Raw genomic sequence first — 25,592 nt, 5'->3', positions numbered from 1 at the left:
GCGCCCGATTGTATAGTGGGTGCTTTGCTGTGCTGTTGCCAAGATATAGGGTGTGCCGAACTTGCACTGATCACTTTAGTTCTTCTCGATAACTCGATTATGAGTCTATCATTAATCATCCATGCGCATGGGCACTGGGCAATGATGAAGCTCAAGTCGGCCCTGCGGAGACTCGTGTCCACGAACCACGGCCCCCACCGTCATTCAACCGACTTGCCGCGATGCCTACGTGCGATCACGTTCCGCGCTGAAGACCGAAATTACGAGCTTCCTTCCACCATGCTCAAAAAGATATTTGCCTCCCTCATCCGGTATATTCGGAGGAGCCTGCGAAAGCGGGGATCTGATTTTCCGTACAGGAAGTCCTTTATAACGGACAAACGATCAGTTGCCTGTAGCTGTCTGCTGACACCTTTCTTTCTGCCCACTTTACCTCGGCTCTCGTCGTGGTGGTGAACTGTATCATCCATGGAGGATGTGGAGAAGCAAGCGGACTGCTCGTCGTTTCGAGGGCCAAGCATTGAAACAAGTACATATGAAAACCTTAATCGACACAGTGCTTTGCAACCTCCTGACGCGCTATTACTGCCCTCAAACATGACAAACCGAGATGGAGGATGGGCTGGTTGGTTGTCTGTCTTCGGAGCATTTCTGGCCCTTTTCTGTTCGTTCGGTCAAATGAATGCTTTCGGAACATATCAGTCGTGGTATTCGCATCATCAGCTTTCAAGCCATTCGCAATTCAGTATTTCTTGGATTGGATCCCTCCAGCTGTGGACATTCTTCTTCATGGTGAGTTATATTGGCTAGCCAAGGTCGTTGTTGCTCAATGATATCATATGAGAATAGGGAGGACCTATAGGACGCCTTTTTGACGCCTACGGGCCGTCGCCCGTGATGCTATTCGGGACAGTGCTATTAACTTTCAGCACATTGATGACAAGCATCTCCACGAAATATTATGAATTCTTATTGTTCCAAGGCTTCTTCTTTGGCCTTAGTGTTGGATCGCTGTAAGTCCCTTCCTGAGCGCTGCGCGTCTACTTTTAAGTTTATCGCACAGCTTCTATCCCTCTTTAGCAGCGGTTTCCACTCACTTTGATAAGTATCGTGCATCGGCCCTTGGTGTTGTAGCCGCTGGCTCCGGTATTGGTGAGCGGTCCGCTATTGTCCGTCCAATCCAGCTGAGTTAGTCTAGGTGGTGTTGTTTATCCCATTATGCTCCGCCAACTCTTCTTGCGCACCGGTTATGCATGGGCCGTTAGAGCATCAACGTTACTTTCTGTGGCATGTTGTATCGTGGCCCTTGTTACCGTAAAGAGAGTAGAAGGTCCTAAGAAATGCTCCGGATGGATGGATGTCAAGATGCTCAAGGATGCATGCTTCATGTTGCTCGCTACTGGATCCTTCTTTATCTGCCTCGGTAAGAAAACAGATTCTTTCATGAGGTTATAGCTAACAAGGGCAACCAAGGTATATTTACACCATTCTTCTACATTGTGATTTACGCCGAGGATCGAGCACTGGTTTCTCAGAATACCGGGTTTTACGTTCTGTCAGTAATGAATGCTGGAGGTGTATTCGGCCGCATCGTTCCCGCGATCCTCTCCGACAAGATGGGGCGGTACAACCTCCTTATGCCCACCTCCTTCTTAGCAGGCCTATCGTGCCTCGTATTTTGGATGCTTGCGAAGACCATGATCGCTGTAATGGGTTTTGCGGCGGTATATGGTTTTCTATCCGGTGCATTTATATCCGTCATTACTCCGTGCGTTGCACAAATATCAGATATCAACGAGATCGGGTCTCGAATAGGTGCATTGTATACACTCATATCCATCCCGTAAGATTGTAGTTGGATTCGTTTGACCTGTGCTCACCGTAGTTCTTTCAGCTCTCTTGTTGGTGGACCCATCGCAGGAGCTCTCATTCAATGCCAGGGCGGTTCATACACGGGAGTAATTGGGTTATCGGGATCAAGCATCATCATCGGGTCATTCTTTATTCTAGCTTGCAGGCTCAGGATAAACCGAAACATCTGCGCAAGAGTGTAGCGAGTTGTATACCTACAACCCTCGTATCCTTATTTTCTAAGTTTTACGACTGGGAAAATTACATCTTAACGACGACTTTGATTCTTGCACTACTATGTATGGTGTAATTATTCTGTATTTTTATCATTGCGGAATGCACAGGGCGTTATCATGTCAGGGTCGGGTAGTAACTAGTAACTGCCGCACGTTCCAATATTCGGAGGACATTACGTACGTGTCTTATTTGTGCACTAGGGTGTGAAGATGCACACTACGAGCGCTGTCACATGTCCACCATGAGCAGAGCGATTGGCCAAAGTTGAGGCAACGATGGGTAAAATGCTCTGAAGCGACGACCGTGTCTGATTTCAACCGTACTTAGCTAATTGTAAATTTCCCCAGTTAAACAGACTTAAGTTTGGGTTCTCCTCAGTGAATCACACCTGCCTCCTATAGTCCATAACCATGAACATGAACATCCAAAACCCAGGCGCTGAACGCGACTACATCCCTATCGCTGATCATGGCTTGTGCGTAGCTTCCTAATTAACATTATACACATGTTCTGATAAGATCCTATTAGGATCGGGAATCTGAGGACTGCTGCGCTGGTGAGTTAGGGCGCCAGATCGTGCATTCTGAGCCTCTTTGTTAATCCCTGATGTTCATGTAGGTCAGTCTCGATGGATCGAGTGAGTAATTCTAGTTTCAGATAGTTTGGGACGGGAAGAATGTTCTCTTGAAGTTGGCTTCCAAGTCGGATGGCTTGGACGAGCACCGGGGCTCGCTCGCCCGGAGCTTCTGTAATTCATCCATATGAGTTTTATCTAATGCATATCCCGCACAGTCGAGAGTTATTGTGTCCCAAATTTCGATTCTCCATCCATCTTTGCGCGCATCTTGGACAAAAACAAGGTTTGAGCTTTATCATAGTACTTAGGGGGCTTCCCTGATTGTCAATGGGGCTTACGGTAGGGCGGACATTTCTCCATTACACCGACGGTTCCTTTCAGCACCAAACACAATTACTTGCCGAGCTCAAACGTATTACAGACCAAGTTTGTCTATCTTCTTATCCATATGCGAATCATGGCTGAACATGGGCAGGTTTCTCAACGAGAAGGGCGTGGTTAGTGTCACCGGTAAGTCACTCATGTCAACTTATACCGACAATTGCAGGAGTTCATTGGATACATCCAGACTTCCTTCCTCGCCCAGAAAATGGCAAATCTACGCACCCGTTACTGTTCTGGCTCATCAGACGTGTTGAGGTGAGCTACTCTCCTCTACAACATCCCACTTAGGTTTTATATCACGATCTTCACTCGTTAGGTGGTCCGCGGTACCGTCCCGCTGCGCGTCGAATGCGCCCCCGCCTTCAACTATGCTCGGGACCCCCACGCTACCCAAATCGTCCCCGACGATACCATCCCACTCCAATTTTCCAAACAAAACAAAGTCGTCTTCACTTCGAGGCCCGCGGCTTCTCCATATCTTGCGAAGGGTGCGAGCCCACCGAACACGTCGCATAGCCCGCTCACACTCGATTTGCGATTCCTCCCTGAGTCCTTGCTTGAAAATGTTCCTGTGCCTGAGGTTTCCTTGGAAACCCTGAATCTCAGTGCAAAGGGTCACCTGGGCTTGGCCGCACAGACGGAGTTGACGCTTGTAGAGGGTCAGCGGGTGACGTTTGTGTTGCGGATTGCGCCTGAGCATAAAGGAAATAGTGGGTCGGGTATAGATGAAGAGCAAGCAGAGCTGCTAGGACTTGATTATCAGAGTGAGCACTTCTAGTCATTCCATATCAGATTGATGGTCATGGTAAGTAGAGCTGATGGCGGGTGCGCACAAGATGAGGTCAAAGGATGATCCGGTCATGACTAGCGTGCGTTTTGGTGATTGTGAACCTTTGAGCTTGCTGACGCTCCCTTTCTAGGAACTCCTCGACCATCTGTTTGTCGTACGTCTCTTGTTTGAACATCGTTTAGTTTCTGTTTTACCCGCTCATCTGCGCTCGTAGTCTACCAATAATTACTGGAACTCTTGGATCAGGAAATCAACCTACCAAGGTTCTTGGAAGGAGGCCGTGAACCGAAGTGCATTGGCACTAAAGTTACTCATATATGAACCCACTGGTACGTGTTTCGTCTTGTTCGGACGTTTGGCCTTTCTGTATTTGGGTGCTAACATCACTTCTGCTCACCTCTGCGTGTAGGTGCCATTGTCGCGAGCCCAACATTCAGCTTGCCCGAATACATAGGTGGGACTAGAAATTGGTACGCTTGTCCTTTCTTCACATACTTCGATTTTCTCACTAACCTATGATATATAGGGACTACCGGTATGCATGCATCCAGTATTCCTCATAATTCGGTGATTCATATCATGGTACTTATGCAGGGCCTCCTGGATCCGTGACTCTTCGTTCACGCTATACGCTCTGATTAGACTCGGTTTCACTCAGGAGGCTAATGGAATGTCTCTTCTCTGCATGCTGTCCTCAGCCCGTGCTGACCCCGTTAATTAACAGCATATATGGACTTCATCTTTGAGCGGCTGAAGGACAAGAACCCAGATGGTTCCTTACAGATTATGTACGTTTCTGACCTCTCTCAGTTCGCTTCGTAGGCTGATTGTACATGAAGGTACACGATCCATGGTATGTCTAATATGATATGATTCACAAGGCAACTCTGATCGCCCTTCCGTAGGTGGGAAAGATCTGGAGGAGATAGAGCTTCTCCACCTTGATGGACACAAAGGTTCTAAGCCTGTTCGGTTCGTCCCGCTTATAACCTACGCAGTACTCGCAATCTGACTAATACCAAAAGTATTGGTAATGGTGCAGCTGACCATGTCCAACTGGTACGTCTCGCGTGTAGTTGCAGTATGACCTGGGAAGCTGATCTGGTTGACAGGACATTTACGGTGAATTGTAAAGTTCCACCTATGCTCCTTCAAGTAGTTGGTCAGCACTGATCATGGTCAAGGATGGATTGTATTTACCTCGGACAGAAGGTATGCTCCGAGGCCAATCCAAAACGAGTCCATCTAATATCATTTACTTTCAGTTCGGTAGACCATTGGTGAGTCTTATTTAATTTCCTTTGCGGTATCAACATCTCAATTATTCCGGAAGTCGTATGACACATGGTGCGTATTCGGACCAGGCCATGGGCGGCCATACTGACTAGGTTACATTTGATTGAAGGGTATTGGTTCGGGAACTGTGAGTTATTCGGGTTGACGGTTGCACACGGCTGCTGATTCTGCTCTCATTCAGTGTAGACTGTACGTCATCTATGATCTTTATTTTCCGACGTACAACCAATACTTTGTAGTCGTTGTCGCAAACTGCAAGAAACCCGACTTGTGCGCCTCACATTATTTCTCTAACTATCCAATGACTCAACTCGTATTACAGATCCATATGGTCAGTACGCGTCAGGCAGGAGTGTTTTGAGACTAAGTGTCAATGTCCATGTCGCAGGGAAGTCCGGGGCAAGGAGCGCCATTTTACTGTGTGTATTCTCACTGCTACCTGGAAAAGTCGGTACTGATTCATGCTCTTGTTGCCAGTACTCGAAGGTGAGTTTTTACTGTTGAACTGGACAATATTGAGATGGCATGTGGAAGATTATGCTCTGGTATGTCACATTGCCTTGAAATAGACACAGCAATGTTGATTGAAGATGCAGGGTTGCAATTGATAGAGGTGCGAATCACGGACTACACAGATGCACTCACACGCTGATGAACACGCACTCGCACAGGCCTTCGGCTTGCGGACAAGCGTTCTCTCCCCTGTCCTCGCCGCCTAGAGTGGCTTGCCGCACGCGACGACCTTTACGAAGAGATCATGCACAAGGCGTGGAATAAGGACCTGCAGGTCTTCGGGCAGAGTTATGAAGAGACAGACGTGCTTGATTCGTCGGTGCTCATTATGCCCCTCGTGTTTTTCATGACGCCGGTATGTTTAAACCCTTATACCTGTCTGTTCAGGGAATGTTAATATGTTCGCGAAGTCCGATACACGGTTCGTGAGCACACTGAAGCAGATTCTCAAGACGCCTGAAAGGGGAGGATTGACCTCTAATGTGAGTCCTACCTCGGTGTCACAAATTAACATGCTGATTGTGGACCAGAACCTCGTCTACCGGTATGATGTGAACAAATCTGATGATGGCGTAGGAGGCGAGGAAGGCACGTTCTGTCTCTGTACGCTATGGTGTGTTGAGGCTTTAACTCGTGCCGGTGAATACGAGAGGCCACTTTTGCAGCGTGCAGTGGCGATGTTTGAGGTATGCCCTATTTTTCTCTAGCCTATCAGGTTCAGTGAGACTAGTACTGAACGGGATGAAGGACTTCCTGTTGTATTTGAATCACGTGGGCTTGTGCACTGAGGAGATCTCGGAGTCAGGCGATGCGTATGTGAAATTCCATTTTTCTTTGAACTGTTGGAGCCTAACATCCTGCTACAAAGGCTTGGAAATGCCGTCCAGGGTTTCACGTACGTTCTCGTTCATTCATTTTGATTTGTGTTAACATTTCTGTATAGCCATGTAACCCTCATTTCCGCGGCGTACAATCTCTCGAGGACTCTGGCAAATCAACGATCCGTATAAAAGTCGAAAAGAATTCCGAACCTCCTACATAGATCAGCGCAATGTTGTAATCGTGACTGTAATTGTTGTACTTATAGCTGTGGTTGTTCTTGTTCTTGCATTCCATTATGTAATAGATCAGATGGAAGTTCCAGCCAGGAGGAGCGACTATCTTCCCTTTGTGTACTACGGGAGATTACAGCATACCTTGTAAATTGCATTGAGCTTGCGGTTCTAATCCTTTAAAACTGCCGCTGATAACTGTTCCTAGTCAAAGAGAGATTCCACAAATGCATAGAGATACGAATATTAGAGCTAAGTGCAGGTAGACTCCGATTATAAGGAACGACAGGGGATGGAACAAGAAAATGTGCAAAATGAGAAGTTAATGCTAATGGACACTTGGTTTTGAGATATCATAGGATATGACACGAAGACTTCTTCCTATACTCCAGCGGCATGCACAATCAGAAAGTTTCCTCTTCATCAACAGGAGCGTTTTCAGGAACTTCAAAACCATCCTGCTCAGGCCGGTGAGTTTCGGATAAGCTAAAGAAAGATGAAGATGATTATGAAGGTGGTGCCTACCTCTGTTGAGTAGAGGATCTTTTGAATCTCTTTAAGGTTGTCATCTTCCTTGCCTGCACTCTCCAGTGTCTCTGTTTGTTGCTGAACGAGGATCTCAATATCCCGAAGCTATACAAACGTTAAACTGTGCGTCCGATAGGGACGGGTGCCGACATACCTTTGCAAAGTAAAAGTCCCTTTCCTTCTCTAGGCCTTCCATATGCGTCGACATTTCGCGGAGTTGAGCCTGTAATGCCTGCATGGCTTCATTGGGTTGCGTAGAGCCTGCCCGATGTCCGCTGATAGGCGTCTTTCCACCGGATCGACCGCCAACCCCCAGAACGGCACTGGCGCTGCGTGCCCCAGTCGAAAGTGGAGCAATGGTCGCTGGCGGTTCGGCTGGTGCACCGCGCCTACGTCCGACCGCGTCATAGCCCTGTCCACCGTAATTGGAATCCCAGAATCGCTTCATCCATTGCAAGAACTCTAGATTGTCCCTGATGATGCGTACATTGGTCAGTATCAGGGTAATAATGTTTTAGGCTCCATAAATCAACGCACTGCATCTTGCACTTGACAAGCTTCTCGATGGGTATAGGCTACATCAGAAGAACGAAAAATGAGTTTGAATGACGCGTTGACAGGATGAAAAACACGCCTTATCGATCTTCTTTGCTTTGAAGACGTTTTGCATGACTTTGAAATTGGCGACAAATTCATACTCGTGCTTTGCATTCATTTTAACTCGCGCCATTGGAAGATCGCCTGCAAAAGAGCTTTAGAAATCATGACGAGCCGACCTCCAAAGCGATCTGGGCGAGGTTGATGATGAGGCTTGCACGAACCATAGATGGAGTCAAGGATTTGACAGTAGGCTCCTCCGGTACCACATTGTTCAATCTTGGTATAGTTCAGCTGGAGAAGCTCGTTCAGCCAAGCTAGCAGATCTGAGCGCGAAACAGCCATCATGATTTGAATGCAGAAATGTCTAGTGAGTGGAGAAAGCAAAAAGCGTGCAGAGGTTACGAAATCGTCCAAAGGACTAAAACGTGTGGCTTCGATTCTTGGGTTCGTCTGTCTTCCTTCTTCAGTGCCACACACTGCTCTTGCTCTTGATCACAACTGCTCATCCTCTTGGGTGATCTTCCTTCCAGATCAATTATCACAGTTTGTCCAGGTGAAATTACTTATTATTCCACTATCATGTTCTGACCTGCCACATCCGGAGCCAGGTTGACACTTCCCCTTGGGCCTTGGACGTCTGGACCTTGGTCCATCCGAAAGATACATTATTTTTAAATTTCAGTCGCATCGTACGTAAATTCCAGTGTCGGGGTGGAGCTGGTTAGCTGACATGCATACACGCGATTTCAACGTTTGTCGCGATTAGCAGCAGTCGTTCATTTGGCATTTGATGTCAAATATAACAACAATGACACTGCCTCCTGAAGCATGTCATCGAATAGTCCATTGGACGCGTCGATGCGATCTTACTGCGCTGTGCCTGACTAGCAAGTCGCTTCAGAAATCTGCAGAGATCAGGCTATACGAGGTTATCATGTCCGGTGACATCAATGTCATTTTTCGAGCGTGCGAGAGCATCGTATCGCAGGAGCGCCTGGGCCCATACGTCCGCTCCTTCTATCTCTATCTGAATGCAAGGCGCACTCAAACAGAGCTGCCCACTCGCTTCTGGAATATGGTACAGAAAGCACTTTGGAAAATGCGTTGTCTGGACGTGCTTTACATTGATGATCCAGCCCGTGCTAATTCTTGGATTTTGAATGACATCCCAAAAATTCCGTTTCAGCTCCGAGAAGCAAACTTTCGCCTCCCGTGGAATCGCCACGTCATAAAGTTCCTGGAGAGCCAGAACAAGCTCAGGCAGTTCCATATTTCGGGTGGTATAGATGAAGATGCTCCACAATTTGAAGATGGTAGCTTGCCTGACCTGTGCACCTTCGATGGGCACCTCGCTTCAGCCATGCACTTACTTTCTCTTCCTTGCTGCCTTCGCCATCTTCGCATACCTTTGGATAGAAGCACTAACAAGCAACTTTTGGACTTTATTCCCAATCTCTCTACCCTCTCGCGAACTCTCCGTTCACTGAATATCATTCATATTCCCGAGGAATTGTCGGTGGAAGCGATCAAGCTCATTTCGTTTGTGTGCCCTGACCTTCATTATGTTGGAATTATCCCATTACCAATGACTTTTCCCCACGTAAGTTGAGTTCTTTACCTCTTTTATATAGCTTATCTTTATATCATTACCTCAAGCGCAGCATGATTCATGACGCTCTTTTGGCTATGCATAACCTACGAGATCTCGAAATCGATGTATCGCGATGGTCGCCTCTACCCAATACAGGTTCACTGCAACGCATGCTTGCAACTGAACTCCACACATACTGCCCTTCTATAGAGCACATCGTTCTCCGCACAGGAAGCAACCGAACATTGTGGTATTTCGACGGAAATGAGTGGAATATTCGTTCAGAAAACGGGCAGCATCTGCTCGTCGATGGATTATGGAAGAGTAGATGATGTACGGCAGCATGCTTGCAGTTAAAATCTACTTACGTGACGAAATAATGTAATCACCAAGTGAGTTCATCGCCTTGGTGGTGCTTACATGCATGTTTACATGACCCAGCCACGCTGATACACACCCAGCGGATGTATTATAGAAATGCCGAAATACACGCTATGCTTATGTATTCAACCTGATTTGGTAGGGCGTTGTCACCTCCGAGTCAGAACGTTCTTCATAGGATGCGGCATTTCCAGGGCGCCTGAATTGAATTGACTACGAGTACGCATGAAACAACGTGGCCTAGGCCTAAATCTGTTCAAACCGAGTTAGCTTTTGCTGCTTACGTCTAGCCCCTCATTCCGCCCCTTGATCGCCTTTGCACGGGGAATTCATAATATTGACAAGATTCCCGTTTCATGGTCTAGTCAACCTGCATCATGGCTCGGTAATATCCGTGCCAACGCTAAGCTACTGTGGCAATACCGGCGTTCACCAGAATGATATAAACCTTGACTCGCAACAAATTTTATCCAAGCAAAAGTGACTTCTTATGCAGTACCAGCGTACCAACTCTAATTCATCGATGGCATACTCGGATAGGTCGATCTCATCGAATTCCTCTGTATCATCCCCTCCTCCTCAGCTTGTTGCATTACCGTCCATGACCCACTCTCTGGCGGCCCTGCCAACCATGTCTGCGGTACCACACGATATGATGCATTATTCGAATTCACATAGTAGAGCGAAGGCAAGTTCTTGAGATGTGCCTTGCGCAGCGCGCACAGCTGACACAATTCCAATAGATGGAGTATGCTATGCAAAAGCAGAGGCAACATGCAGCCGCGCATCCCTTTGCAGCGCTCAACGTACGCTAGGCCCATCAATTCATGGTATAGATTCTAACACGTGTTCCCTCAGGCACATGACATGAGACGCACACCCAGTCCATCGTGTGAAGATGGGCATATTACTGTCCGAAGACAAACCAATGGTAGACGTTAGACAGCGACGTGACAGTGTAAATCATCGTTCTGGTGCCTTCCACGCCCATGCTGATTATGACTTTCCCCAGACACGCGGCCGCTAAATTGTTCAGTTGGTTACTGCGCCACCACCGCAGGACGGAATGGCTATGCATGGGACGATAGGATCTACCATAACTCCGGACGTTAATTTTTGGGACTTATTATTACTATTCGCGATCGAGGGAGGAACCCGAAATCGAAACAAAAGTACTGCGGGTTCATCAGCACATACTAATGTATCTATACTTTATATACATGGCTCCTGTTTCAGTTTTCTTAGCAAAAGCTGTTCGTTACAGTACGGGTAGGATCGCAAGCCGGTCCAATAGGATTTTATGTTCGTTGTCAACGAGAACGTTCTCACTCCACAAGCTGGAAGAGGAGGTGAAGGCGGAGCCAGCAGACAGCGGTGCGCCGGTGACTTTGAAGTGCGATCTCAACGGTGGAAGATTGTGTCCAGCCTTGGCGAATCATCGACTTGACTCCGCCTGACTGCGGCAGTAGGTCCGAGAACCAATAGAAGAAGAAAGCAGTTTGATGAAGCCTTGGTCATCAAACTGACTCATCTCGTTCGATCCTTGCTAATACCGTCGGGCGCTCAAGCGCTTATTGATGTATCATCATAGGAAGGAACGCCACTTCCGATGGACGGAACCAATTTTGGGGTGCACTGTACGACAGCTTTAGTTTGTCACGGTAGTCTCTTGTGGCTGCAACACAAGTCTTGCACGTGAAATTGCCCTGGAACGTGTGAGAGGTATGTTTTGTGTGTGTTGCTGGTCTCCCTAGATATGTGACAGTCGATTTACATATTCAAACTAAAGTGGGCGCAATAAAAAGGAGGCTGGAGGTGCCTATAAAAAAGTTATTTGTTGGCTGCAAGAAAACACGTTCCTATCCGGGGCCGAATCTGGGGTATGGAGCTGAGGTGAAATACAGCGAGGCTGGTCTCGTCCTGAGCCACATTGGCAGGCGAATAGAATTATAGGCCGGACCTGGACCAATGCAACGCGGTGAAGTAGCTACAAAGGAAATTTAGACCCAGGGAAGTAGCGAGGCATTTGATTGGACCGGACAGTGTCACCGTGGGATCACTGAAGCTTGATGAATCGATCAATGGCAACTGGGGCAAGCTGATGCGGCTTCTTCTTGACATCGCGCCCATGAAACCAACCTGGAATTTTCAATCGGGCGTTACGGTCAAGGTTAGCATATGGATTGTTTGATACTGTTTACGTCTGTTTGACAAAGACTTTAGAATCAAACAACCGTCTCCCAATTGGCAAGTCAGAGTCCAGACTCCTCTATGACCCGATATTGTCATTATCCATACAGTCCTCTGTAATGCTCCTTCCTCTCACATTTACCGCCTATGCAAGCATTCTGGATGCTAGCGGCCCTCCAATAAACCTCATTGAGTCTGACTTTAATTCGGAACAAACAACTTCGTTCGTATCTTGGAGAACCGAGAATGGCCTAGATCATACTGCTGTTGGCAGCTCTAAGGGTTCCATTACCGTCTTCAGCTTTCACCCTACCAATACTCCAAATTTGGACTCCCGTGCAAGACTCACTATCACACCACCTTCTGAGCACAATCCACCCACCGTCCCGTCTCCATCTCCCTCACACTCACGTCGGCACTCTCGATCACTCCAGTCACCCTCATCGTTATCATTCAATCAAGTTCTTCTCAATGTATCCGCCAGAGCGCGAGTGGTTTCTGGCGTATCACACGAACAAGTAGAAGCCCCAAAGAATTACGTTGACTTCGAAGACGAACCTGAACGATTGAAGGACATACTCAAGAGCAACAGCAAGCACAAGCGCACTCTCGCAGACTCAATTCTTCCTAGCTTTGATAGAGGTGTGGTAATAGAGCAATCACCTGCTTCAAATTCTCCGACGCTTCTGCCCACTTTGCCAAACTCACCTTCAGGTGCTTCTAGCACGAGCAAACATAAGGACGATCCCCGATCGCTACTTCCAGAGACAAATTTTCCAACGTTCTCTCCGGGATCATCTTCGGCACCACCGTCTCCTCGTCCGCTATCCCCCTTCGACGGCTCACCGTCTCGCGGAATAGTTAAAGCAAGTATCATCCTTGAACCTTGCGGACCTGGGAATGCACCATCTGCCATGCGGTATATAGAGACGATGGACCTATTGGTGGTTCTTCAGGAATCAGGGTGCGTTTTATCGCCACCAACCTACATTACTAGCCCATCGAGCCTCCTAGCAATTTATCTGCCTTTGACATGCGGGACAGCACGTGTGTAGCGACGTGTGGATGCACGACCACAAGATCATATCAGGATAAGCTCTGGAAATGGGAGAGTATTCGGATGGTGCCTGCGTGGGATGTACGTCGTTTTGTTGTTATTTTGTGCGTCCGTCGCAAAGTTCATTTGTACGCCAATGTAGCAAACATACCTCATTCTGGCATGTGCATCGCCTTCGCAGCCTCCATTTGCAGAGGCCTTTGGCCTTGCAGATGAACTTTGTGATTCCAAAGCGCGTCTGAATTTGTTTGAGCTTTCTGTGGGGGACCCGCATGGTGTGCATCCAACAAGGTTCGAGAGGCTTGCCTCCGATGCCTGGCAAGTCGATGGGCAAGCCACTGGAGTAGAGTTGCTTAGGAATGATACCGATGGTAGGACGTATCTTACTGCTTTAGTTTCGTTCATCCTATCTTCCTTCAAGGTTCATTTCAGCTAGTGTACATTGACTCAACGAACTGCCTTGTCACTCAGTGCTTGACCATCATTCCCGCATATGAAATACGAGCTCGCGGACGGTCCTTCACCTCTTTTTCAGCTCCCTCTCAAGAAGATAACAGATCATTGGCGATCCCGATCCCGTTCAAGGTGTTTGGTAGTAAAAGTGTCGAGAGTGTTGCTCTTCTAGGTCAAAATTCTAACTCTGGAGCAGAGCAGGAGAATATCTCCCCTGCAATTACGACAAGTAATCTTGGGCGAGTCCGGCTAGAGGAAGAAAAATCCCGTGGTACTGTGATTTCATCTCCAGAGTGTTTGCTTGAAGGCATTACTGCCCGCTATGCTGGTTTGAATGGGAGGATTATAGGACTCGTATGGTCGAATACAGATATCACGGTTAGTCTTTGGATCTCATCAGATGCTTGCACCGAGAATTAAAGGTCCTGTCAAGGGATTCATCACAGGAGAGCAAGAGGGAACTCTTACAACTTTTGCTGTTCCTTTCAAGAGCCGGGCTGAGATCCAAGGCGTTCATTTCATGGATGACGAAGCGTTTGTGGTACTTAGTGTTAGTACGCCCTGGTATACTATTCAATCAAACGCTGAATTAGAAATGTGCTGCAGGACACAATCTCTTACTACTGTTTGCAGCGTGTTGACGCCGATAATAACATTGCAACTACTTTTTCTGGAACGTCGATAATTACTCAGTATGTATTCCCTCATATTTCTGCAGTCAAGAGCTCACTGCAAGAATCACAGAGCAATTCAAACGATGACGATTTCTGGTGGCCCTTCATTGATGCTGTCGTGGTCAAGATCGTCCCCTTATGATGTCTTTGCTCTTAGGCAGCTTCGATCAGGGAAGGAGATTTTGGTTCATACTATCAATCCCAGGCATGACGTATCGATTAAGCAGCGGCGCCGAATATTGTGGAGAGCACAGAGTCCGTCTAGTGGTACCATCCCAGGAGGAGCAACATTGACATCCGTTCTGCCCGTGGAGCTCAACTTCGTCTTGCTGGGTTACAGTTGGTGCTGATTGCGCTTTCAAAGTCCTGCCTCCTAATTCTGGGTTCCAGGTGATGGCCATATTCGACGAACTTCATTACCGTGCCTTTTGCGCCGAAGGTACCATACACAATCTGTGCCTCTTTCCGCCTTTTCTTCCATATCTGGTAGTGATGTGCTATTTGACAAAGTATCAGACATGAGCTTGCCCTCATCTATATTGAACATGCATCTTGTCCGAAATGACCGCATGGGAGAACGATATATCTTAGGAGGAACAGATGATGGTGGCATTGCTATCTGGGCACTGGAGTGCGTACATCACCTGCATTAACGGGCTATGGCTCAATATCTACATCTACCAGATCCCTGAAACTCCAGGCGCGATTCACTCCATTTATCGTACCTCTGATGCGTGTAGCGCAGGTGCTACAATCCAACGAAAATGCAGGGCCTCTACGGGGATCGTTACTATGCGTCTCAGGCGATGGAACCATTGCCGTCGTATCGATAGAAGGTTTCGAAATGTAGGCTTCAATTGACCAGATACTAGTTCTGTGGCCTCACGAAATCGGTCTAGGCTTTACCTCATTCCTGGGGCATCCTCTCCGATAGCCCGCATCTATGCTGGTGGGGATGATAACAATCGTGCAGTGTTGATCTACGCAGATGGGAGTGCGCGTGTATGGGACGTTGAGTCGGGTGAGTTACTTCGTGCAACGACCGAAGAAAAAGCCAAAGAACTCGTCGATGCTGGTGGCTGGATCAACATGTAAGTCACATCTTGTCGGCTCAGTATAGGCCCTGATGATGTCTCAAGCTCCCTCGACAAGTCGGAGCTGACCTCAATCTCCGTTTCGATGCTTAGTGGATCTGCTGGCCCTGTTTCATGTACGTGTTTCATTCAATCAGCGTCACTTTAGTGATGTGGCAGTGTTAACGATCTTTACCTCTTCAAGTGTGCACCCTGTTGCTGAGTCTAGATCGCTTTCTAAAATACACCTCCGTGAACGTTAAATATTCGGGGTCGTCGTTGTCATCTGCCCCTTCAAACGCTACACTTTCGCAGCTTCGTGCTGTATTGTCTGTGTTACTGACACCTGGACTCAGTCCCGACATAGACGAAATCTGCGAAAATAGGCTTAGTACCAGCCCATCGCTGAGCACCGTAGGGTTTTCATCGTATGTCAATCATCATTCTGCGTCTGCATAGAATCATCTAATCCACGTATTATGTCCAGTGCGCTTGCCACCACCATTTACCACCATGATCAACCTATTCACATTTGGTCGATGTCAGCAAAGGTTTCTGCCGATCGCGTCCTCGCGATCGTCTCGGTCTTGAAGACTTTGTCACTTGCCGAAGGTTTGTGTGTTTCATTGATGCTGCTCCATCTGCCTCTGAATCAGCTTGTCTAGAGCTTTCGCATGACTGCCAGACAGTAATAACATTCTACTCTACCTCCCTAGCCCACGCGGTAGGTGCGTCATACCAAGCTCCGGACGTCGCATATTTGGCTATGCAGTGGTTCAACTCATCCAGTAGGCCATCTACTGCTGTCTCAAAGAACCTCGAATAAAGCGTTTTGATCCTGCAGACGATGTCCGGCAAGCTGCAAAGACTCTTTTTGATGCAGGGATTGTGCGTCTTTCGGATGAAGAGAGCAGTGCCCTTGTTGATGCATGGCAACACCATCGTAAGTTGGTGCACATCTATATCATTTAGGAATCATTTGACGTCCATGTAGTGCCATGCTTGCAGCCTTCCATCGAGAAGGAATTTGCGAGATCATCGCTCGCTTTATTCATTTGTGGATACATGGCAGCTGAGAAATACAGTCTATTATCCACCAAGTAACAATAACCTTCTCTTCGTGGTAGCCAATGTTAATGACTTCCTAGTTCACTCATCGACATCTCCAAGTCCATCGCGTTGTATTTGCACGACGAATCATCTGCTTACCGTGGTTTAGCTATTGACTTGTGTGCACGCGGATTTCAGATATGGCAGCATTATATCGATGCTATGGCGGTGCTCCGTGCATTATACACCCTCGCTACAAACACGCGCAAGGAAACCATCCCAGCTCAAAACATCGGGCCCCAAGCAAGATTAGCAGTCTTGCAAATCGCATCGAGTAACACGCCTTTGTTCATGACCACGCTTACACTAGACATCCTCAATCCAAAGACGCTGGACCAGCGGAAAGCAGTCATGCAACTGGTAGCGTTCATGATCAGGAAGGTGCGTGTTGGGACTGCATAATGGTTCGTTGAGTTTCTGATGTTCAGTGGTTTCATCAGAGACCCCTGATTCTGTACCCAAATCTCCCCAGGTTGATGGAAGCTGTGGTCAAATCGCTAGATCCCAATTCCACAGCCAGCCGGGACGCCGTGCTCGATAGTGCGACCGAGATCATTGGCCATGTGGTTAAGACGTGAGCCAAATTTTCCATAGGCTTCTGTCATATCGTGACCCCTATAATTCGACCAGGTTCCCCACAGTCGACTTCCACATGGCGACTCAACGTCTGGCCGTCGGAACCAGTGAAGGCGCTTTCATCATGTATGATCTAAAGACAGCAACACAGCTATATGTTCTCGAAGGACACAAACGGCGACCGGCGGCGTGTACGTTTTCACCTGACGGGCGCCGCCTCGTGACTGTGTCCCTTGAAGAAGGCGTTGTGCTTGTCTGGAAAGTCGGCTCAAGCTTCACGAGTTTCTTCAACCCTGGAGCTCCACCCAGGCAAGGTCATGGTGGATCTTTGCCGTTCAAAACACTTAATTTTAATGTTGGAGACGAAGGTATGTCACGGCGTGTTCGTGTTCTTTCTTTGCTCACGCAATCTTTCTAGCTAATATGACCATCACGGGCACATTGGAGTGGGTCAAGTTTGAATGGCCGGCCGAACGCACCGTCCGTCTTCACATACGAGAAAGTGTCTTAACGTTCAGTACTTGAGCCACGGCATGTCTATGTCACATTGCAAATCAAGACATCGTTATGACGTTATCGATTGTTCGTGAAAGTTCTAACTATCAAGCCGTCAGGTCGCATGCGTCTGGCCTGATCGCACACCAATAAGGCTGGAGTGAGATGGGTTTGAGCCCGCGCTGTACCATCCTAAAGCGGAGGTCCTGGATTGTTCATGTGCAATCAGTTATCTGAGTAATGAACCAGAAGCAGTACTGACCTGTAAGCGAGGTAGTGCCTCTGTGACGTTCAACGGGGCGCCCGTAGGCTGTTGAGCGCTCCAGAAAATCTCTGCTGAAGATGCAGCACGGGGCCACACGATAGGGTCGAGATTTTCGGGACCTGACTGCTCACTCCACAAAAGTTGCTCGCCTGCGAATTAGAAAGTGTCATTTGGCATAATCTCGAGACTTTAGAAAGCGCGTTTACCTCCAAGAACTAGTTCGTACTGTGCCTCTGTTAAGTTTGCCAAGGGATCGAAGGTGTATGACTAAAACGTTATGAGATGTACGGTCATTGAAAACATCATAAGGCGGTACCTCAGACCAGGTCTTGAAGGGGTCACACCAGCTATTTCTATCCTCCCAAGACATGTCAATTCAGATCAAACAATCAATATGATGAGAACGAACCCAGTTGGGTCATCTCCCAGCCATGCACCGGCACCACAATCCTATGATGATACGATAAGGGTCTTCACTGCAGGAAGAACGCGAGGACCAACCAAGTAGAAGTAATTAGATGGTGCTTGGACGAGCCTGAGGCCTCTTTCTGCCACTGCTAAAGCATCCTCAGAAGAAATCCAGACCCTGTCGGGTACAGTTGAATCAGCGGAACCCGATCATACTATCAATGTGCTCACATTACAATAGTCTCATTGGAGAGTGTAATGTTCCAGTCGAGGACCATTTCTGAGTGTCCGGCTTCATCGAGTGCTATTATTCGAAAGGAGAAATGGACGGACCTTCCCACACGACCGGTGTCTTTCCCTCGGCGATAAGTGCGCCATGTGTCGCCAGCGTAAACGTGTTCAGAGCATCGTTCAACGTCGTGTTCGTACTATTGAGCTGTAGCTGTGTAGGATAGTCGTTGGTGTAACATGGCGTATTCAGTTCATCGCCCCCCGTGCTGAAGTAGGACGAGGGCACGGTACTTGCGATACTGGCAAGCAATGACGCAGTGAAGTTCACAACCTCGGGGAGTGCGAAACGAAGCTGGCCTGCGGGGGGCTCGTTGGCATATGTGGCCCATGGAGTTTCATCAAAGCACGCAACGTAGTCGGGGTAAGTGGCCGCAATTATGGAAGTGTGGCCGGGTGTGTCGACTTCCTGGTGAAAAAATGAGCCCATTTTGCGAAGCTGACTAATAAATACTGACCAGCAGAACATCAATACCCCTCTGGGAAATAACCATAAGCAGCCAAAAGGAATCGATGAAGAGAAAAACATACTGCACCAGCATACTGAATGATATACTGGACATCGCTAGGGGTGTAAACTTCTTGCGGAGAGTATGCACCGTTGATAGCAAGCTCGGGATACTGCGCAACTTCAAGCGGGAAACTCTGACTGTCTGTGATATGCCAGTGGAAGGTGTTGATCTGTCTAGGTCGTAAGTGATCATAAGATGACAAATGAGGCAAACACTCGCCTTGACCCAGCTCATTGCATCCAAAGTTCGCAGAATGTCAGTCACGGGGTAATAGTTCCTCGCGGTATCCAGCGCGAATCCTCGGAAAGGCTACGTGTGTGGGTTTCAAGTTACTGACATTTAAAAATAGCTGCTCACATATGCAGGAGTGTCCGTAATAGCAATTGGGGCAAGTAAAGTGTACGTTACTCCACCGTAGTAGTAGAAAAGCTGATTGAAGGTTGTGAGCCCTCTGTACAGACCCAACGTCGAGTTCGCCACTAAAGTAGCAGCCGAACCGTCTGCTGGGATTGTCAATGTGTACTCCTCGCTACGAGTGCCCAGTGGCTTCACAGCTTCAGAAGCAATAGGCTCTACAGTAGCCCCGCTCATGAGAGACAGGGTCAACGTCGAAAGCGTGTTCGCGCCAACAAGGGCAGTAGTGTCATTTGCGCCACGGCCGACGACAAGACGTCCAAGTTTGTCGTTTGCAAGATAGTATTGCGCTTGGGAGACTGCCTCGTACAAATCCAGTGGCGCGCCTTCGACCTGCACATCAAAGTAGAAGAAAGGGGAGACCGTGAGGGCGGTGGTCCCTGTCTCGAGTGTATGTGGGATGGGCCAGAGAGCGTGGACACCAGAAGGCAGAAGGCATCCCGCGACAAGCGCGAGTATGCCAACGTAACGAGAAGGGGCCATTGATAGTGTGTGGGTCAACGACGCGACTGATTCAACTGCGGCTGCTTATAAAAGTTCAGCTGGAGTATCATGTGGATGTGCAGCACGTGGGTACGTGGCGCCAAAAATATTCGAAATCGCCGTTGTGAGAGCGGCGCCGAGGGGAGTTACGTGATTACCGGAAAATCAGTACCTGCTTTGCATTAGTTGGCAGTGTCGACCATTGATCATGGACTTGCGATAGGACGTTGAAGGACAGACGGTCAATGAACCCGGCAGACTTTACTGAAGCAGGATGGAGTTTCCACATTTCAAGTTACTGGCAGCGAATGGCGTTCCTGGCGTTAGCTTTGCAACGCTGAACTGGGGCCAAGACTATGAACTGAGGTCTCTGCGAGAATGGATGGTGTGTCACTACAAGAGCTGTGCGTGAGTGTATGCTGTCAAACTAAGACCTCTGAGAGCCCAAGGCTGCTTCGGGACCCCTGGCCCGACGTCGCGATCATTGTTAAACGCGTCTGTGGCGGGTCCCTACATAAATCACGTGAGTCTGGAACAGTGAGAAAATCATTCCGGAATCCGCAAGTCTCTGGTTCTTAATTAAGTCAGATAGGCAATGATGCTTGCAGTCGTATGCGTCAATGCGCGGTAAGGAACAGATACGCGGAACTTATCGAGCAACGCACATATATAAACTGCAAACCTCATGGCTAAACAGAGCGATACCGATGATGCAATGACAGCTCAGTGAAAACAAGTACTATTTACGAAAATAACACTCCCAAACAGTTTGCGCTCCCACAATGACACTCCGCATAGACCGCATCTTTATTCTTTTTCGCATTTTTGGCCTTGGATATCTTAAAAAGGCTGTCAGTTTGATTGGATTGGGTACCTGTAATAAGTGGCATACCGTGTCTTTATCGATACTGCCAATATAGGAAAAAGACAGCTCCTCGGATGGTTCAACATCTCGTCTGGTAAAGATCGCCAACAACGGCTTCTCCATATTGGCTTCGTTGATGTAGCACGGAACAATTTCACAATTCGGGTCGCAACTGTGGTTCTGCAAAAATTACGTCAGCTCTGTGCAAAGACTTGAGATAAAATAAACGTACAAGAAAACGAGTGAACTAAAGAAAAATCGTCAGAGAATGAAGAAGCAATCATTAGGGAGACGAACGTTTCCGGCGTGATAAGCATCCACAGAGTATGTTGCTACTGCACCCATATAATGGAAATCGATATCGAAGAGGTAAGTTCGTCCGAACTTGTTGTATAGCCTAGCCAATAGTTAAGACCCCATGTTTCGCGCATACACTGGGCACTCACATTCCACGGCGGTCAGATTCCTCCACAGTCAGCAACTCGCCAGCATAGATGCCGATAAAGGATCCCCCAGGAATTTTCTTCGGCCCATTAAAGACACCTGAAAACAGTCAATAACATTGCACAGGGGAGCAACAATACCAAAAGCGCACCCCATCCTTTGAATTCTGTCCTTTTGATGTTTATGGCGTATCTCCTGCCCCTCTGAACAACCTGAAAATAAATAGTCAACACCAACAACAACGCGCAAACAAACGGTCCTTACTCGGTTGGGACAATCCTCATCGCACCCACAGAAATCATTACACTCAAAGATCGGCATCTCGAAAAACTGTAGAGACCCCTTGTTGTCATACAAAAACGGTACGCCGTTCCAGGTACTAGGTATAGTACCGTTGGCGATATATCGCTTGAGATGATGGCGCTGCCGCTTCGCGCACCCACATGTCTTCGACTTGGGATCGCATCGCCCAACACAGCCACAGCTCTTCAGATTCGTGATATCTGGCGCCGGAACGCCTTCGCCGTACCACATCTGGTTTGTGTATACAAATTCCCAAGGTGGTGCGCCTTCGTCAGTCACCTCGTTAATGATTGATATGGGAGGGGCTCCGAGCTCGTCATCCATTGCTTCATCAATCATAGCCTCGAAGAGCACGGTAGCCTGATGCGAATGTCTGTACGACTGAGGAAGGGCATTGACGCGGTCCTGGAGCTCATGCGGAAGGTCCTTTGCGAGACGGTACTTGGGAGGCAGCAGCCGCTGTGCTTGCGAATACGAATTCCACGTCACAACAGGATATCCGCCCATATAATAGTCGACACCCTCTTCGAGCTGCTTCATGGATGCAGCATCACCGCCATCTACCACACCGGCGACGCCCAAGGAACTGACGGACACAGGAGACCGAGAAAGCTGTCTTGAAGAAGTGTGCGAAGATACCGTCCGGCTGCTGTTGATGGAGATCGGATGATCCGCATCTCCTGCCTGCGATTAGAGGATAAGAAAAGGTCACATAGGCACCCTGCCATGAACAAGCAACGCACCTCTCCATCTGAAACTTCCAATTGCATGAGCACTGAACGGCACTCTTCGTCGCTATCTCCTGACACAGCCATCGACACAGGCCTTGACCTTGCCTTCGTGCGTTTTCTCGCCAGTTCCCGTGTTCCTGTCATACCTACACCACCGTCGTCTTCGTCAACATCGAGGCGCTCATGAACAGTGACCAAAGCTTCCTCCACACTCTCAGCCGAAACGTCATCTACCAGCATCTCCAGTGACTCTAACTCCTCGTGTTCCATCAATTCGGCAGACACCGGAATGCCTTCAAGGTACCCGTCTTTACATACACTCTCTAGAGGCGAATCGACTACCTAATGTAGCATGTCAGATTATCAACTCGCCTGGTGAATTCCATGAGGGCTACACGTACCTGATTGACATTGATATCTACTTCAGGGGATCGACCGTGTTCGTGTAAATCCAGCGATCCAATGCTCTCAGTGACACCCTGCAAGCCTTCCGATGGAATCATGTCATCCATTACGTCATCTAGGGGAACGTCCTGATGCGCAGAGGTGTTCTGGACTTCCATCTCTCCTTCTGCAGGGATAGCAAACGGTGTAACTATGGGACCATCAAGTGGTTCAGGCAGTTCATGAGACTGATCATCAAGTTGCACGGCAACATCACCAGCGCCAACACCTAGCGGACTGGATGGCCGAACAACACGCCTGGTTCTCCGACCCTCAGAAGGAGACAACGAGGGACTGCGCATCGATATCTCTGCCGTAGGCGTAATAATGCGCCTAAAAATATCCGCATTACATGAGGTTCTCTTCACAGTAGGTGTCGTCGTCTTCTTCGTCGACGCGGACTGGGACCAGTTCGGGATGGGTGAGATGAACATTTCAAGGCTTGCCATGCCCATTGAGCGGGTCTTCTTGCGCGAGCTAGATTTCGAGCCGCTTTGGTTGCTGGATGATGTTGAATTGGATGTAATGGAATGAGGTGGAGAGATGTTGGGAACGAGGGCGCTGGCGGCGGATGCTACAGACGAGGTGCTTGGATTGCTGGCTGCTGAAGACATGCTGAGTTTACTGCTCAACGGACGCTGACGCATTAAATCGCGAATTTCTTGTATACTCGGCGTACGGGTCTCAAGAGTCGGTGCCGGCTGACTGGCGGAGACTGGGGCAGGTAATGAAGATGGATTTTGGGATATAGTATGTAGAGATTGGACAGATTCCTGAGGCTTGGACACACCGGGCGCCTGACTACCATCACGTGAAGGAGACACATCGTTGGTGAGGTCGATGTATTCGCCAGAAGGATGTAACCTGAAGTGCTCCTCTCGTCTCTTGTTAATCAACTCAGTAAGCGAGAGTCCTTTAATGGGCCGCTGCACACGTGGTGGGACAGGGAGGGGGGTGGATGAGGGAAGGGCGATTGCTGGTGGTGGTATGTCCGATATGGAGATAGGGACCGTCATGGCAGTAGATTCACGGGTAGAAGGCTGATCACTGCGAGTCGAAGAAGCCCTGATATCGTCGCGAGAGTCTATTTGTGGAAGCTGTTGGGGTGCCTCTACCGTAGCTTCATCCACAGTGGGTGAAACAACGTTCCTATCACTGTCACAAGGTAGCAAGTGATCGAGCGAGGGTGATGAGGCTGGGTTATTTCTCGCCGTGGGTGCGTCAGAAGCCTGCTCGACCAGCAAGGGCTCGGGCAGGATCTTCGCTATGGACGACCCAACAATAGCTGGTGAAGCAGCTGGGGCAGCGGGAGAAGCAGTTGCGTTCGGTTCATTAGATACCTGAGCAACTAAGGGTAAAGGTTTTTTCAACGCCTTTGCGTTGAAAGCAAGCGCCCTAGCGAAGAACGGGTTGGTGGTGGGAGGGGTATAATTCCACATGATCGAGGGTTTAGCTATGGTGGGCACGGTAGCGTGCGTCTGGGAGGGAGCTTCTGCGGCAACCATTGGAATTTTGGAGCTTGGTGAAGACTCTACATGGGAAATAGTGTCGACTACAATGCGGTGAGGGATTATCTCGACCGGAACAGCGTCATTTGAAGAAGTCCCACTTGCTTTCTCTGAGGATGGAAGAGTGGTACTGGTAGGCATGTCAGGAGCTGGAACATGTGGGTCCCGAGCAGTGTTGCAGTCATCATGGGCAATCAGACTGGTAATTTGGTCAGCGAAATTTGGTTCTGGGGGATCCAAATCAATATACGAAAACAATTCCTCTGTTTGACGCTGGAGTTCTGATCTTGCTAGTGCTTCGTCAAAGTTGGACTCGGGCTCCATCAGTTCATAGTACGAATTTTCTGGAACCTGATGTTCTAAATCGACCATGATTTCATTTTCTGATTCCATGATAACCGAAGGCAAGGCAGGACTGGGCTCTTGGATGGGAAGGACAGCAGTCGCTGGCGGAGGAGCGGGAACATTGTCGTCATCACTGTCAGATATGCAAATAACTTCAGCATCAGAAGGAGGTGGAAGTTTAGGGCCTGCTTTGCGGGAAATTGGTGTCTGTGAAGGCCGGGGTTGTCTCGGAGGAGTGTCTGCATCTGAGCTAGAGATAATAATGGGATCGTCACCGCGAGCCCTTCTTCGTCTCGCGGAACCCGAAGAGTCAGTGAGCTCGATGACGCTTGTACTGGGAGGTCGTCGACCGCGCGGGAACCTTCTGACGGAAACTAGGTGGAGACATTAACGTCGTGTAGTAAAAAAGAAGGTCATGAGTCTGACCTCTTCGCACGCGAGTAGCAGCGGAAGAAACTTCAGAACCGCCTTGACACGCCGCATACTAGTTAATACACCGAAGTATAGATAAGGCGGGTAAACGCACTGCTGGGCTTCTGTACGGCACGAATAAGATCTGAAGTAGATACTCTGCGACTTCCAGTAGTCTTGCGAGCTGTTTTGCGAGCTGTCTCTGCGCGTTTGAGCCGAGCATTCTGCTTCTCGAGCATGGTTGATATATGATCACTCAGCGAGGAGCTTGACTGTCCACTTGACGCACGATCCTTGCCTTTCTCAGGACGCACAGGCTGGGACAAAAAAGAAGAACGGGATGTCTTGGCGATTTTAGGAGGTTGTGTTAGACTACTAGGAGCGGTACCATTCGTTCGTTTACCAGACTGTGATACCTCAGCCCGTTTCTCGTGTCGATTATTATCATTGAAACGCGCAAGCTTCTGAGGCCTCGGAACAGAAACAGGGCTCTCGATAGCCTTCCTCTTCCCTGGGGGTGCGTCAAAGTTATCCTCTTCGTCGTCACCGAGATCACTGGCAGGGTCAGATCGTGGTGTTGGTGCAGGGGAAGTGTTTGGAGGCTCTTGCATCAAATGAGCTGTAGAAACTTTGACGGTTTGGAGGACAATTACCTGGAAGGACGGTCCAGCTAGGGCCAGGGCTGAGTCGCGACATCAGCACTACCAAACTCGGTCAAGTATTCCGATCCAGTGCAGAACCCG

At 48.6% G+C, this 25,592-nt stretch overlaps 9 protein-coding genes across 9 annotated transcripts; 5 read left to right on the top strand and 4 right to left on the bottom strand.

Annotated features, from left to right (window-relative positions):
• The first annotated feature begins 108 nt into the window (after positions 1–108).
• On the top strand, positions 109–2,221 carry F5147DRAFT_20653 (MFS general substrate transporter). The gene is made up of 6 exons (XM_041428585.1): positions 109–792; positions 850–1,013; positions 1,064–1,152; positions 1,199–1,423; positions 1,474–1,843; positions 1,895–2,221. The coding sequence occupies exons 1-6, from the start codon at positions 469–471 to the stop codon at positions 2,052–2,054; spliced, it is 1,332 nt and encodes a 443-aa protein (XP_041296371.1). The 5' UTR covers positions 109–468; the 3' UTR covers positions 2,055–2,221.
• Positions 2,222–2,504: 283 nt separating this feature from the next.
• F5147DRAFT_570662 (glycoside hydrolase family 15 protein) lies at positions 2,505–6,658 on the top strand (the record flags this gene model as incomplete). The annotated part of the gene is made up of 27 exons (XM_041430999.1): positions 2,505–2,563; positions 2,617–2,644; positions 2,707–2,725; positions 2,881–2,948; positions 3,009–3,091; positions 3,141–3,175; positions 3,234–3,304; positions 3,366–3,813; positions 3,860–3,918; positions 3,970–3,993; positions 4,054–4,168; positions 4,249–4,309; positions 4,434–4,540; positions 4,564–4,627; positions 4,679–4,692; positions 4,745–4,811; positions 4,865–4,898; positions 4,952–4,968; positions 5,024–5,051; positions 5,317–5,405; positions 5,524–5,582; positions 5,807–6,003; positions 6,059–6,130; positions 6,179–6,334; positions 6,396–6,460; positions 6,517–6,543; positions 6,592–6,658. The coding sequence occupies 27 exons, from the start codon at positions 2,505–2,507 to the stop codon at positions 6,656–6,658; spliced, it is 2,133 nt and encodes a 710-aa protein (XP_041296370.1).
• A 446-nt stretch (positions 6,659–7,104) lies between these two features.
• Positions 7,105–8,170, bottom strand: F5147DRAFT_743979 (microtubule-binding protein; the record flags this gene model as incomplete). Its single annotated transcript, XM_041439643.1, has 6 exons — positions 7,105–7,158; positions 7,226–7,333; positions 7,383–7,701; positions 7,766–7,803; positions 7,863–7,969; positions 8,050–8,170. The coding sequence occupies 6 exons, from the start codon at positions 8,168–8,170 to the stop codon at positions 7,105–7,107; spliced, it is 747 nt and encodes a 248-aa protein (XP_041296369.1).
• Positions 8,171–8,435: 265 nt separating this feature from the next.
• On the top strand, positions 8,436–10,049 carry F5147DRAFT_20591 (uncharacterized protein). The gene is made up of 3 exons (XM_041428581.1): positions 8,436–9,428; positions 9,485–9,938; positions 9,995–10,049. Exons 1-2 carry the CDS (start codon positions 8,619–8,621, stop codon positions 9,749–9,751), a joined length of 1,077 nt encoding a protein of 358 aa, XP_041296368.1. The 5' UTR covers positions 8,436–8,618; the 3' UTR covers positions 9,752–9,938; positions 9,995–10,049.
• On the top strand, positions 10,050–10,898 carry F5147DRAFT_20592 (uncharacterized protein). The gene is made up of 4 exons (XM_041428582.1): positions 10,050–10,488; positions 10,544–10,606; positions 10,659–10,758; positions 10,813–10,898. The coding sequence occupies exons 1-3, from the start codon at positions 10,291–10,293 to the stop codon at positions 10,740–10,742; spliced, it is 345 nt and encodes a 114-aa protein (XP_041296367.1). The 5' UTR covers positions 10,050–10,290; the 3' UTR covers positions 10,743–10,758; positions 10,813–10,898.
• A 1,125-nt stretch (positions 10,899–12,023) lies between these two features.
• Positions 12,024–17,500, top strand: F5147DRAFT_678636 (uncharacterized protein). Its single transcript, XM_041436213.1, has 20 exons — positions 12,024–12,954; positions 13,005–13,128; positions 13,190–13,418; positions 13,469–13,878; positions 13,934–14,050; positions 14,107–14,192; positions 14,245–14,513; positions 14,565–14,805; positions 14,859–15,020; positions 15,074–15,265; positions 15,314–15,384; positions 15,453–15,675; positions 15,735–15,859; positions 15,913–16,035; positions 16,092–16,190; positions 16,242–16,347; positions 16,396–16,738; positions 16,798–16,931; positions 16,988–17,301; positions 17,352–17,500. The coding sequence occupies exons 1-20, from the start codon at positions 12,110–12,112 to the stop codon at positions 17,456–17,458; spliced, it is 4,320 nt and encodes a 1,439-aa protein (XP_041296366.1). The 5' UTR covers positions 12,024–12,109; the 3' UTR covers positions 17,459–17,500.
• Positions 17,501–20,263, bottom strand: F5147DRAFT_678627 (glycoside hydrolase family 20 protein). The gene is made up of 12 exons (XM_041436212.1): positions 19,259–20,263; positions 19,121–19,210; positions 18,921–19,070; positions 18,848–18,868; positions 18,435–18,798; positions 18,333–18,381; positions 18,195–18,279; positions 18,103–18,143; positions 18,010–18,046; positions 17,900–17,960; positions 17,691–17,842; positions 17,501–17,634 (listed from the first exon to the last, which is right to left on the bottom strand). The coding sequence occupies exons 1-12, from the start codon at positions 19,796–19,798 to the stop codon at positions 17,536–17,538; spliced, it is 1,689 nt and encodes a 562-aa protein (XP_041296365.1). The 5' UTR covers positions 19,799–20,263; the 3' UTR covers positions 17,501–17,535.
• Positions 20,264–20,541: 278 nt separating this feature from the next.
• F5147DRAFT_570378 (uncharacterized protein) lies at positions 20,542–21,917 on the bottom strand (the record flags this gene model as incomplete). Its single annotated transcript, XM_041430989.1, has 7 exons — positions 20,542–20,628; positions 20,691–20,843; positions 20,896–20,910; positions 20,961–21,060; positions 21,110–21,206; positions 21,259–21,319; positions 21,372–21,917. The coding sequence occupies 7 exons, from the start codon at positions 21,915–21,917 to the stop codon at positions 20,542–20,544; spliced, it is 1,059 nt and encodes a 352-aa protein (XP_041296364.1).
• Positions 21,918–22,277: 360 nt separating this feature from the next.
• F5147DRAFT_20263 (uncharacterized protein) lies at positions 22,278–24,681 on the bottom strand. The gene is made up of 2 exons (XM_041428565.1): positions 22,543–24,681; positions 22,278–22,479 (listed from the first exon to the last, which is right to left on the bottom strand). Exons 1-2 carry the CDS (start codon positions 24,484–24,486, stop codon positions 22,465–22,467), a joined length of 1,959 nt encoding a protein of 652 aa, XP_041296363.1. The 5' UTR covers positions 24,487–24,681; the 3' UTR covers positions 22,278–22,464.
• Between the last annotated feature and the right edge of the window lie 911 nt (positions 24,682–25,592).

Source organism: Suillus discolor (genome assembly GCF_016758755.1).
Source record: "Suillus discolor strain FC423 chromosome Unknown F5147scaffold_10, whole genome shotgun sequence".
In the NCBI taxonomy this organism is placed as follows: Eukaryota; Fungi; Basidiomycota; class Agaricomycetes; order Boletales; family Suillaceae; genus Suillus; species Suillus discolor.
Note: the sequence above shows the minus strand (reverse complement) of the source record. Positions and strands in the feature narration are given on the sequence as shown.